Source organism: Dermochelys coriacea, chromosome 1 (genome assembly GCF_009764565.3).
Source record: "Dermochelys coriacea isolate rDerCor1 chromosome 1, rDerCor1.pri.v4, whole genome shotgun sequence".
Taxonomy (NCBI): domain Eukaryota; kingdom Metazoa; phylum Chordata; order Testudines; family Dermochelyidae; genus Dermochelys; species Dermochelys coriacea.
This window is the reverse complement of record NC_050068.2, coordinates 114,700,075-114,714,119: the sequence shown is the minus strand read 5'-3', so window position 1 is coordinate 114,714,119 and position 14,045 is coordinate 114,700,075. Positions and strand designations below refer to the sequence as shown.

The following is a 14,045-nucleotide window of genomic DNA, read 5'->3' as shown; positions in this document are numbered from 1 at the left end:
CAGATCAAGCACTGAGGACAATACATAACACACGAACCACTGAGTTACAAAAGCACCAGACAGATCTCCTCTAATTCTCATCCCTTTATGAAGACAGACCAGGTAGTGAGCAAACCTAAACAGCATCTTTAATAGCAAATCATTGAGACATCCATTGGACTTTTATCATTATTTCTTTTTTTCTAGACCATTAAGAAGCATGCTTGGTGATTCACAGTACCGACAGAACGTTAGCTCGAGGGTTGGACCACAGCCCTGATTTTTAAAGGTTTTCAGGCATTCCTCTGCTCAGTGTTGCAAAGTGCACAGGATTTAGACGGCTAAGTCCCATTTTCAAAATGGATTTAGGCACTTATGCACTTAAGTCCCACCGACTTTCAATGATACCTAGGTTTTGCAACTCTGAGCAGAGGAATGCCTCAATATCTTTAAAAAAAATCTAGCCTTATGCTTCCCAATACCAGACAGTTGCAATAAGTGCAGATATCCAACAAGTGGGAGATGATGGGATTTAGGTTCCTGTGATGAGATCACAGTTAGTCAGTACAGCGGTATGTATTTCCTGATAAAATCAATAGTAAGTTTTGTTTCTAAATAAACTATGTGATTTCTCTCATGTTGGGGATGCTAAAGTTCTGTTTTGTGTTTTAAAGGCATCGTATACTTTTGCACTGTGACAATCTGGGCCTAATGCAAATAATGAATAAGCTTTAATTATAAAACCTGAGGGTTTATTTATTTATTTGACATGAACATCTTTGAGCCCAAGAATCAGTTAAAGAAAAGTGATTTGAAAAGTGAAAAAAATATCATTATTGACCTTCAAACAGGATGACTTGTTTTTATAAGAGATTATGGATTTTTTTAAAAAAAACAACATTTGAGACAGATAAAACACAAACTATAGAACTATTTTAACTGAAAAACTGAAACCAGTAAGTAGAACTTTCCATATTTTATTAAAATAGCATATTCAACCACTGGTAACCAATAATACATTAACTTTTTTTCCCCAGAATATGCACAACACAGTAGTGATTTAAAATATTCTTATCCATGATATTCAATGAAAACAGTCCAAATTCAAGTGTGCAACTAAAACTGAACCTCTGAAAAAACTCTGATTTAAAGAATACATAAAGCTCTCATACAGAATTTTTATACCCCTATATACTAAATGCCAGTGTTTCACTCACCTGACAATACTGCTAGCTTTTTCTCGTATGCATAGTATAACGTCTCATTTATAGTACCCATTTTATAAATAAATTGGTATATTCCATCCCGTTTATATTCATCTTCAGCTTCACAAAGAAACCAGTAAATAAAACTGTCAAAGACAGTCACAACAAATGATCTCACAGCAAGATATAAAACTTGAAGATACTCAAAAGATTTTTCTACTCTATTTTACATAAAAAGACAGATTTAAAAAGTGCAAGGCAAGATTTGCAGTATTTTTAAATTTTTAGGCACATCCACTTCTTTAAAGCAAGCTTCAGAATGAAATTCCAGTTTGTTCTTCATGAAACCTGTTAAGTCTTTCTTTTTAAAAAAAGAAAAAAATTACATCCTGTCAAATGTAAAGTAGAGAATCTCCTGTCCAACGTAACAGTTTTCAGTTATGTCTTGTTCTTCCTTTTTTTATCCTTGCAGGTTTCGGTTTGGGGATATACTGATTGTTTGCCTGATATTCAAGTTCTTTACGAAAGTAGTGAATTGCTTTATTTAAACCTTCTTCCAAGGGGACCTGTTTAAAAGAAGAAGAGGTGGTCACATCAGCCTAAAATTCTGGCTACTCTCATAATAGTGTATTATGGCTATCTTCCAAGCTGTGAAAACACTGCTCTGAAATTCTTTACTTCTTTATCACTAAAAAGACAGCACCACCCACTGGTTACAGTCTGTCTATGCATTTCTAATGCACACATCACTGTTATATCTAACGCACCCATCACTATTATATCTATCATTTACTAAATTAGAAACCGTCAGTTCAGTCGGGAAATATCACATTTAGTAACAGGCAGTAACACTTAACCCAGTTTATGCCCAAATACAAACTTGGAGAATCCCTTATATGCTTGTAAGAAACAAGAGGGGAAAAATGTTTTTTTGGCTTGTTTTGAATTATATTAAGAGAACATCCTCTAGATAAGCTGTGTAAATGGTGAGGTCTAACCAGGTTTAAAGTAAAATACTTCTTTAAATTGGTCCACTAAGAAATAGCAATGGGGATATCAAACCACGAGGCAAAACTGACAGTTATAACAGTATCCCATTAGGAACTGATCATCTTGCTTTCTTTAAAAGAGTTAATTAGATTCTAATTATGTGTGTGTAGTTAAGAGGAAGAATATTTTCCTCTTCTGTTTCCAGTTTTAAACAGTGTATTTTATACCCATGGGCATAAAAAAACCAGAAATATTTAACTCCTTTTCCAAGTACAGTAATCTCTGTTCTCGCTTATGTCACCAACATGAATTGATACAGTGATGGCACTTTAGAAATGTATACATTAACTACCAGTGCACTTCTCCAATTCACTACCAATCCTTGTTCACCATTGGATACGAGTACAAATGCCTGCATCCCATTAAAGTTGATAGAACATGATCTACTGCCACTGTGCCACTTTTTAAAACGAATTAGGTTCTGAATGCCCCAGGCACACAGGGGAAGAGGAACCTCATTACATCAACAGGTGTTTTTTTTTGTTTTGTTTTATTAAAGGACAGGCTTCCGACCTGCTCATGCTCCAAATGAACCATTTCACACTGATGGAAGGGAAGCTGGCCTAAAAGTGATAAACTAAGCCCCTTGCCCCAATTTTAGATGGGGAAGAGTTGTCTTTGTAATAGTCAAGCTCTTGCTTTCAGCTATGCTCAATGGCACCTGTGTGAGTGAAACATAACCAGGAAGGTTTGGGTGTTTCATCATTAGGATCATCAATCACAGACATACTTTACTTCACAGACCTTAATTCTTAGGGAAACAGCACATCTTTATGTTGATATCACCCGAGTATTGGTTAATTTCCAGGGTTTACTGGAATTCCATGTTGGGGGAGGAGGAGGAGGAGGAGGCTGGGTCATGAAAGGTTGAAGGGTTTGTAGTCATTAATGGTGCACCTACCCTAGAACCAATATCTGTTTTCCAGCAGCACTGTTGTTTTTAAAACAGTTGTCCAGCAAAGTTCTTTAGTGAAATCAAGGCTTAAGAATCAAGGCCAGGTTGCAACACTTGTGCTGGCTATTTGAGTGGCTCTGTGTAGTGTGGCCAGTTAGCCTCAAGGTAACATAGGGAGAAAAGATGTTGTAATGCTGGCTTGGAAGGCCTTTCTTAAGAAAGGGCGATGAGTTGGTGTGTGTGTAGAAGCAGGTATTTAGGAAAGAGTACACATCACTGAGTGATACAATGGTATTATAATACTATCTGTGTTATTCCCAGCCTCTTAATGCAGCACAGGTATTTAATAGCTTTTTTTGGACAGCAACTGTATATTAAGCAAATTTCACTGCTGCCTACAATAAATCCCAGATCTCCCCTAACCTTTACAACTAATTCTGAACCACAGTAAACAAGTAGCTTAATTAATTTGTTCAATATGTATTAACTTAGTTTTGTCTATGGCAAAGTCAGGATGGAATTTCAAAAGTTTTAAATCTGTTCTCTCTGAAGTCAATGATAAAACTCCCATTTACTTCAATGGGAGCAGAGGTAGGCCAACCTGAGTGGGTTCTCAAAATCCCACCGTTAGTATACTACCGCTTTGTCCAACTACCTAGTTTTTATTGGGCTCTTCTGCTACTCCTCTCAAATCCTCCCTTGTGACTAGATTAAGCCTGATGAGTGCAGTGACATTTTCATATCTTTAAAAGGATCTTAAAAACCTTAACCCTTAAATGTTTTTTATTTCATTTTGTACTGATCATCATCCACATCATAAAAGCAAATTTCTCTTTTAATAACAGGATAAGTGGAGGGCTAATTCATTATGTACCACACATTCCAATGTATACAACAGGCATATGAGGGACTATTGCCTTAGTCAGAGCTGTTATACAAATTAGGTTAATTTTTATTACAATGCTTTGTCATGTATTTCATAGGTTGATAGATTTTAAGGCCAGGGACCTGTGATCATCTAGTCTCACCTCCTGCACAATATAGGTCGTAGAACTTCCCCTGTTCACATTTATTGAGCGTCCATGTAAGACTCAAGGCACTTTATAACCTTTACAATAATTGCCCTTGGATACTTTCCTCCACTTCCCCCAATTCTTTAAGATGCTCTAATAACTGCAGGATATCTTCGTTTATAAAGGCAAGACAATCATTAGAAAAACAACAGGTTTATACACAAGACGCTATTAAACTAGCTTTACATACCACAGGTTCCCAACCAAGCAATAACTTGGCTTTCTTGATGTCAGGCCTTCTTTTCTGGGGGTCATCTTGAGCTTCTGAGAGAAACTGGATTTCACTGCCACTACCTGTTGAATAAAATGTTGCATTTTATTATCTTTTCTTTGCTATGCTTTCAACTTACACATTTCCCCAGGGGTGGCATGATGTCCCTCTCAAGCCTATTTAGATTATTCCCAATTTTCCCCATCCTCCAAAATGCCTTACACTGACATGACTGTCCTTCCAGCAAAGGTGGAATGAACCATCCAGGAGTGGTACTGCAAAGTGACTCAAACACTTCCTCCTCCCCAGTACTATCCGTTCCTATTGTCTGTGGAGCGAAGAACCATGTGTGAGTCTTGTAATCAGATCCCTTCATGATAGAACAATAAGAACTTACTTACGCAAGCCCAAAACATTCTGCATTATTGTATACAAATTTAAAAATTTGTGGGCAGAGCAAAACAGAGCTAGTTAGTTAGTGAGCAGCAAATGGAGAGAGAACTTATTTTATCTACCAGGTAGTCTAGTGGCACCATAGTGTTCTACCACAGAAGGAAGCTATGTCCAAAACTGGAGCGTTAAGGGGCTGAGCAAAATCTCAGAGGATTAAGAACATAAGAACGGACATACTGGATCAGACCAAAGATCCATCTAGCCCAGTATCCTGTCTTCCAACAGTGGCCAATGCCAGGTGCTCCAGAGGAAATGAACAGAACAGGTGATCATCAAGTGATCCATCCCCTGTCACCCATTCCCAGCTTCTGGCAAACAAGAGCCTAGGGACACCATCCCTGACCATCCTGACTAATAGCCATTGATGGACCTATCCTCCATGAATTTATCTGGTTTTTTTTGACCCCTGTTATAGTCTTGGCCTTCACAACATCCTCTGGCAAGGAGTTTCACAGATTGACTGTGCGTTGTGTGAAAAAGTACTTCTTTTTGATTGTTTTAAACCTGCTGCCTATTCATTTCATTTGGTGACCCCTAGTTCTTGTGTCATGAAAAGGAGTAAATAACACTTCCTTATTTACTTTCTCCACACCAGTCATGATTTTATAAATCCCTATCATATCCCTCCTTAGTCATCTCTTTTCAAAGCTGAAAAGTCCCAGTTTTATTAATCTCTCTATTTTATAACCCTAATAATTTTTGTTGCCCTTTTCTGAACCTTTTCCAATTTCAGTATATCTTTTTTGAGATGCGGCGATCACATCTGCACGCAGTATTCAAGATGTGGGTGTACCATGGATTTATATAGAGGCAATATGATATTTTCTGTCTTATTTTCTGTCCCTTTCTTAATGATTCCCAACATTCTGTTCATTCTTTTGACTGCCGCTGCACCCTGAGAAGATCTTTTCAGAGAACTATCCACAATGACTCCAAGATCTATTTCTTGAGTGGTAACAGCTAATTTAGACCCCATCATTTTATATGTATAATTGGGATTATATTTTCCAATGTGCATTACTTTCAATTATCAACACTGGATTTCATCTGCCATTTTGTTGTCCATCACTCAGTTCTGAGAGATCCTCTTGTACCTCTGCAGTCTGCCTGGGACTTAACTATCCTGAGTAGTTTTGTATTATCTGCATTATCTGTATTATTGCCACCTTGCCTTTTTCCAGATCATTTATGAATATGTTGAATAGGACTGGGCCCAGTATAGACCACTGGGAGATACCACTAGTTACCTCTCTCCATTCTGAAAACTGACCATTTATTCCTACCCTTTGTTTCCTATCTTTTAACCAGTTACCAATCCATGAGAGACCTTCCCTCTTATCCCAGGACAGCTTACGAGCCTTTGTTTAAGAGCCTTTGGTGAGGGATCTTGTCAAAGGCTTTCTGAAAATCTAAATACACTAGATCCCCCTTGTCCACATGCTTGTTGATCCCTTTACAGAATTCTAGTAGATTGGTGAGGCATGATTTCCCTTTACAAAAACCATGTTGACTCTTCCAACAAATCTGTATGTCTGACAATTTTGTTCTTTAGTATAGTTTCAACCAGTTTGCCCGGTACTGAAATCAGGCTTGCCAGCCTGTAATTGCTGGGGTCACCTCTGGAGCCCTTTTTAAAAATTGGCATCACATTAGCTATCCTCCAGTCATTTGGTACAGAAGCGGATTTAAATGATAGGTTACAGACTACAGTTAGTAGTCCTGCAATTTCACATTTGAGTTCCTTCAGAACTTTTGGGTGAATTCCATCTGGTCTTGGTGACTTATTACTGTTTAGTTTATCAATTTGTTCCAAAACCTCCTCTAATGTCACCTCAATCTGGGACGGTTCCCCAGATTTGTCACCTAAAAAGAATGGCTCAGGTTTGGGAATCTCCCTCCCTCTCAACCGTGAAGACTGATGCAAAGAATTTACTTAGTTTCTCCGCAATGGCCTTATCATCCTTGAATGCTCCTTTAGCAACTGATCATCCAAAGTGGCCCCACTAGTTGTTTAGCAGGTTTCCTGCTTCTGATTTACTTACACATTTTTTTTGCTATTACTTTTTGAGTCTGGCTAGCTGTTCTTCATATACTTTTTTGGCCTTCCTAATTATATTTTTGTACTTCATCTGCCAGAGTTTATACTCCTTTCTATTTTCTTCACTAAGATTTAGCTTCCACTTTTTAAAGAATGTCTTTTTACCTCTCACTGCTTCTCTTATTTTGCTGTTTAACCATGGTAGCACTTTTTTGGTTCTCGTACTATGTTTTTTAATTTGGGATAGACATTTAAGTTGAACCTCTATTATGGTGTCTTTAAAAAGTTTCCATACAGCTTGTAGGGATTTTACTTTTGGTGCTGTATCTTTTAATTTCTGTTTAACTACTATCCTCATTTTTGTGTAGTTCCCCTTTCTGAAATTAAATGCTAAAGTGTTGGGCTGCTGTGGTGTTTTCCCCGCCACAGGGATGTTAAATTTAATTATACTATGGTCACCATTACCAAACTGTCCAGCTATAGTCATCTCTTGGACCTAATCCTGTGCTCCATTTAGGAATAAATCAAGAATTCCCCCTCCTCTTGTTGGTTCCAGGACTAGCTGCTCCAAGAAACAGTCATTTAAGGTGTCAAGAAACTTTATCTCTCCATCCCATCCTGAGGTGATATATACTCAGTCAATATGGGAGTAGCTGAAATCAACCATTATTATTGAGTTTTTTTATTTTAATAGCCCCTCTAATCTCCCTGAGCATTTCACAGTCATTATCACCATCCTGGTCAGGTGGTTGGTAATATATTCCTACTGCTATATCCTTATTATTCGAGCATGGAATTACTATCCATAGAGATTCTAAGGGACAGCTTGGTTCATTTAAGATTTTTACTTCATTTGATTCTACGCTTTCTTTCACATACAGTGCCACTCCCCCACCAGCACCACCTGTGCTGTCCTTCCGATATATTTTGCACCCTGGTATTACTGTGTCCTCTTGCTTATCCTCATTCCACCAACTTTCCGTGATGCCTCTTATATCAATGTCCTCATTTAATACGAGGCATTCTGGTTCACCCGTCTTATTATTTAGATTTCTAGCATTGGTATATAAGCACTTTAAAAACTTGTCACTTTTTAGCTGTCTCCCATTACATGATGTAATTGAATGAGACTTTTTTTTTTTCATTTTGACTGTTTCTCATCAGAACCTACTTGTATTTTATCGTCTTCCATGCTCTCCTGCTTATAGGACATAGAGAATCTCCATTAGCAGATCCTCCTATAAGGGATGTCTTTGTCTGAACCACGTGCTCCTCTGTATCTGTCGGCTTTCCCCCAGCCCTTAGTTTAAAAACTGCTCTACGACCTTTTTAATGTTAAGTGCTGGCAATTTTGGTTTCATTTTGGTTTAGGTGGAGCCCATCCATCCTGTATAGGATCCCCCTTTCCCAAAAGGTTCCCCAGGTCCTAATAAATCTAAACCCCGTCTCCCTACACCATCATCTCATCCATGCATTGAGACCCTGCAATTCTGCGTAACTGGCCCTGCACATGGAGCTTGAAGCATTTCAGAGAAGGCTACCATGGAGGTCCTGGACTTCAATCTCTTACCTAGCAGCCTAAATTTGGGGAAATTTGGGATTCTATAATGCTGTAAAGGCAGCACACACAACAGCAGGAACACAGGGCGAGAGGTAGGGACTGCCAAGTATTCTCAGCATCCCCTCCAGCCAAGTGAAAGGGAGACTAATGGGCGCTGGAATGAATTACTTCTAGCCTCCAGTGGCCAGATCAGTATGGGGGGAGGAGGGGAATGGTCATCGCAGCATGAGGCTCTTGAGGGTGGTAGAGAGAAAAACTCATGGAGAAAATCTGAGGAGGATTCCTGGACGAATCTACCCAAACAGTATTTGTATTTTAGTTCAGGAGATGATATATTTCATTCACATTCAACTCAGTTTAGACTTTTCTCAAGGATTGCATTTACAGCAGGAGTTGGTGTGTGGGTCTTGTACTGAACTTTTAGCTAAAATAGTCAGAGCAGCTCCTTCCTATTGCTACCACCACTTGTGTAGTACACCTGAAAGGGATCATCTTACATTTTCTTTTCTTTCTTAAAAGAAGAAAACCCATGCCTAGAGAAGTCTACCTGGGGTCAGACCAGAATGGAGAGCAATATTCAGAAATAGCTGGTAATCCCTCTGAGAATGGGCATGAATTGCCCTTCCTATCCCTATTTCTTAGTGCTCTTTGCTAAGTTCGTTGCTGGGAGGAAAAGATATACATTCGCCTCTCCCTTGAAGAAAAGGCAACATGTAATGAGGAAGAATAGAACAGACTCTTCATTCATCCACAACGAACCCATTAACTTGCATAAACTATATGCAAGTAACCAGTACATGACAAACTACTACATGAAAATAAATATTCATTTTTTTCTTCATATAATCTTTTATGTATAATTGAAAATCTGAACTAAATTCTAAATTCTTAATTTAATATTTAATTACAGAATCAGTAGACAATTAAATGTCCTTGGTACAACTGCTGTTTAGAAATGGAAAGAAACAGATTTAATTCGTCTTATGTATTATATATACTTTAATGAAGTAATCATCATCTGATAATATAAGTCTTCTATGAATTTCACCCAAGAATTACTTGTCATACTTACCAACAAGTTTTTTAATTAACTGGGCAAATTCTAGGATACTGTGCTCTTCTGGGTTCCCCTAAGAAGGAAGTGGATACAGGTTACAAGAGAAATTACAAAGCATCTCTAAAAATGCGTATTTTGTGATTTGCCAAGAGTCACTACGAGGATAGTAACCAAATATGTGAATGAACTAAAATTCATAGATTACAAGGCCAGAAGGGTCTGACCTCCTGTGTAACAGGCCAGAAAACTGCCCCAATAAAATTCTTGCTTAAATGAGAGCATCTCTTTGAAGAGACATCCAGACTTGATTTAAAAATTGCCAGTGATGGAAAAAGCACCACTAAATTTGGTAAATTGTTCCAATGGTTAATTATCCTCAAAGGGGCACTACATCTCAATTCTACTTTGAAAAGTAACCAGAACCATTTATAAACAAAAATTTTCTGGTCCCCCACATCTTTTAAAACAACATGGTATATAATGCGTTTTCAAAGACACATAAAATGCATTTTCTAGGGTCAGATTTTGAAAAGCATTCATTGGTGGCCTAACTCTGGCTCCCAATGAAGTCAATGGAAATTTTACTATTTCAATAGCAGCAGAGTTAAGCTAACAGAGTGCTTTTGAAAACCCAGCTCCCAAGTTTAATCTATTTAGTCATCCAAAAAAGAAACTGTAGGTTTTCAAAAGTTTCCAGGTGTTTTTTAATTGTGCATGTCCCCCTTTTTTCCATATGCTTCGCCTCATGAGATGCAAATTTTGCTTTCCATGAGAATCCCAAGGGAAAAATCACCACACTTTTTCAAGAACTGACCTCAGCAGTATGCCATATGCTCCTAAATATTGTAATTTCAAGCTGTGACTAGATAAACCACGGATATGTTATAATTGCTTTGGAAATAGCCATCCATATTTAATCTCTATTACTGATGATACTTTAGTACAATTGCCATAAAAGGGGGCAAGAGGCACGTATCACAACAACAACAAAAAATGAAGCTTCTGGAGCAGAAACAGGTTAATAAATTACAATAGTGTGTCACCAATGGTTTCAGATTGCACTTTTGATGTATAGAAACGAGGGTGGTCTTCAACTGCATTTCTGAAGTGTCTTAAAATAATTTACCCCATGCCCCTCCTTTCTAATACAGTAGAACCCCATTTATTTGACTCTCCATTATCCAGCTCTCTGTGTTAACTGGACAACCAGCACACACAGATCTAGAGGGAAGTGATCTCTCCTGTGGCCGCTAGATGGTGCTGCAGCATTGGACTTTCCCATTCTCTGTTTTTTCTGGATTTTTGGTTATCTAATCCGCCCCCAGTCCCAATTAGATCAGATAAACGGGGTTCTGCTGTATTGCATATTGAGCAAAAAGTTTAAATCAATTAAAACTCAAAACGTATTGCAAAATTCTCTTATTCTTGAGACAGTGATCAGATCTAAAGTCTAGGAGCCCAGCAAGTACTATGCCAAATCTCTCATTTGTAAAATGATCATAGGGGTTTTTGCGCATGATGGCAAGTATTTTTGCTGCATTTAATTCTTGTAAAAGTTAACACCAATGACAAGCAAGAAAGCAAAAACTAGACTACTGTGAAGTAAATGTAGCAGAACAACAGAACTGTAGGCTCACCAAGTTGACAGGACTGCTGACATTGCTGTTCATTAAGGCCACCAACCCATTCACAAGGTCACTGTAAAAGGGAAAGAAGGGATTGAGTAGGCATCCATTTCTCTTTAAACAGTCATATTTTATTCAGAGAGATCCATATTGCTAGAATCCCACTGAAGCAACATAATTAGATGATGAATGCAGAAATCAAGTCCTGCAATTAAAATGGATTTTATGCATTTTGTAGATTTCAAGTGGAAGTCCACATTTCATACCAACTGGTAATTTGCTGGCTGATTAGCTCCATAGTTATTCATTTCAATAAATCAAAAACAGTGGAGGACTTGCTGTTAGTTTTAGAGGATAATTTACTGTAGTGAGAGCATTTACATTGGGGAGGCACAAGCTGCAGTTCCTCCACAGTTGTATGAAAAAACAACCAAGAAATATTAATGGATTACTGCTAAACAATTAATACATTATTTCCTCTGGCCTCTAAGCCTCCCACTCATTTAAAATGAGGCAATTGCCAATTTTTCAGATGGATTGTCATAGATTGGCTCAAGATGGTGAAAAGAAGCAAGCACACTGCTGCTTACCAAGTTTTGTCCTTACTTTCAAAAGCTTTAAAAAGACTCTTAAAATAAGTTTACTTTGTAAAAAATGATATCGTGGTGTTACGCACTAAATCCTCCTCCTTGGTCCTAGGTCCAGACTATCAATATGAACAACAAAAATATCAGCTCCTCTCTTTATTACATGTTCAAACTACGTGTGCCAAATCAAAATGCTACAAATTTCTATACCATTTACTAATAATATTACTGCAGTAGGCAGGGGGAGAAGAGATTTTTTTTTTTTTTTTTTTAAGGAGTTTGTCAACCTCCCTCCCAAAAAACCAACCAAACAAAAAACCCAACAACCCTGGCATTTTGGTTTATCTGGCGAGTAAGCCAGGAGATATGGACACGCTGTTCAATAAATATAGGTCACAACCTTGAATATGATCTGCACAGACAGACTCTTGTGTCTGTATAAGTCCCAGCAACTTTGCAAGGGTGTAAGGGTCTGGCCACCAGGATCAGAGCGCAGGACCTCTGATGTAAGCTCCTTGAAGCCAAGGAAGAGCCTACTACTTTCTTAAGTGCCATGCATTTTTATGGCACTATATAAATAATTATAAAGTGGATTTTTGTTGATTAGATAGTAATGTTTCATCAACTCTAATAAACTGAATAAAAGCTCATTTTGAAGTGTATTGTTAACAGTAATTTTGAGGATTTTGGATAATTAACTCATACTGGAGTAAAGGTACAAAGTCCCTTCAACTCCACAGTAGGCTGTATTGCATCACAGCAATGACAAACACAACCATGTGCTTTGCTATAAATGCATCGTAATACTACTACGGTCATTCCCGACCGTCAGTTGCAAACAATAAGTTATCATGCTGCACTATCTATTAGATAATTACATACATCAAACAGTGTTGTGCAATGTATTCTCTTAACCATAAACTGGCATTGTTTATATTAAACCTGTATGTGAAATATATTTATCCTGTATCTCATGCATGAAGTGTTTTTAAAGTGATTTAAAAATGAATGTCAGCAATAAAGATTATTCAAGAGGGCTACTCCTACACCCTTTGCTCATGTGAATGCTCCAATTGAGGACAATAGGATTTTACATTTAAATGTAGGACCAGACCCTAAGTTTTTATAGAAGTTATTAGAGCCCTCAGCTTTAGAAGAGGGGGTCTATATTTTTGGATTAGTTGAGGTCATTTATATAGTGAAGCAGACTTCAAGATGTGTGCGAGGGGATGGGGGGGATAAAAGGGGAATTGTCCTAGATATAAAAAACAGTATGATACAGATAAAAGAAATAATAAACGAAAACCAGACATGCTGTGCCCTTTAAAATTAGTAGTTTTAAATGACTGCTTAAGCTGTATTTTTAGTAAATTAAAGATTTGCCTTATTAGACACGATCCAGTTCTGATCACACTGGTTTTCAGTACCAAAGTAGTCTAATTTTAACATGCGATGAGTAATTATAATACATGAAATAAAGCACTTTTGTCATTTTAAAATAAGGGAAGATTCAAATGATGCCTGAAGGGGGAGGGGGGGAAGTCACCACAAATTCCCAAGGGAATTCTAATCTGTGCTGCAAGAAAACCCTACCATAGTGTTATAGGAACAGTTAATAAAGAGTTGCAAATTTCAAATGAAGATGAAATATGGTTAGACTCTATTCATGGTTACATACAATTAAAAACATTTTCTTTTACTGAGTTCAGAAATACAATCAATGTCTGAAAGGAGATTTAAATTGGAATCACAGATGACGTGCCTGAGCTGAAGTTATGATTTTATTTCTGCTAGACACAAAACAGACATCAAAATTAAAAGCCCCTGAATCTTACTGCTCTGATATGAATATTTCCTAATAAAGACGGTGAAGGACAAACTTAGATCTTGTCTACAAGGGAAATTTTAACCAGTGAAAACTCCTTAGTGTTAGGAGTGTCATCTGTACACTGTGGCTTGCAAGGTGCTACTTCCACAGTAAGCAACACACTGCACTAAATTTAAACTACATCTGCCCTGTATCTATCTAAACTTGGGCTTTATCACAAAGCAGCTCCATGTTGTAGTTTCATCAGTGGCTAAAACCTCATTGTATAAGCCTATTTCTAGAAATCATATTAAAAGCTACATAGACCCCTATGAACACAAGGTGGCAGCAGTGCATTCAGATACAAAGACATGAAACTTGAGATTTCATGAAGCAGAAAAATGATGACAGAACCACTTGTGTCCACTGATGAGGATAACCACAAATTACTAGCGATGTCTGAATTTAAAGTTCTCACCTGGGTAGAGACCATTTATATATTTA

General features: G+C 37.6%; 1 protein-coding gene across 4 annotated transcripts in view; it reads right to left on the bottom strand.

The window, feature by feature from the left end:
• Positions 1 to 936: 936 nt before the first annotated feature.
• UXS1 (UDP-glucuronate decarboxylase 1) overlaps positions 937 to 14,045 on the bottom strand; it is a 90,186-nt gene continuing 77,077 nt past the window's right edge. For all 4 annotated transcript variants that reach the window (XM_038418768.2, XM_043511107.1, XM_043511055.1 and 1 more), the window contains 4 exons: positions 11,160 to 11,220; positions 9,538 to 9,595; positions 4,393 to 4,496; positions 937 to 1,750 (listed from right to left, as the gene is read on the bottom strand). In XM_038418768.2, the coding sequence (XP_038274696.1) occupies positions 1,619 to 1,750; positions 4,393 to 4,496; positions 9,538 to 9,595; positions 11,160 to 11,220 (355 nt within the window). In that variant the 3' untranslated portion in view covers positions 937 to 1,618. The remainder of the gene's footprint in view (positions 1,751 to 4,392; positions 4,497 to 9,537; positions 9,596 to 11,159; positions 11,221 to 14,045) is intronic.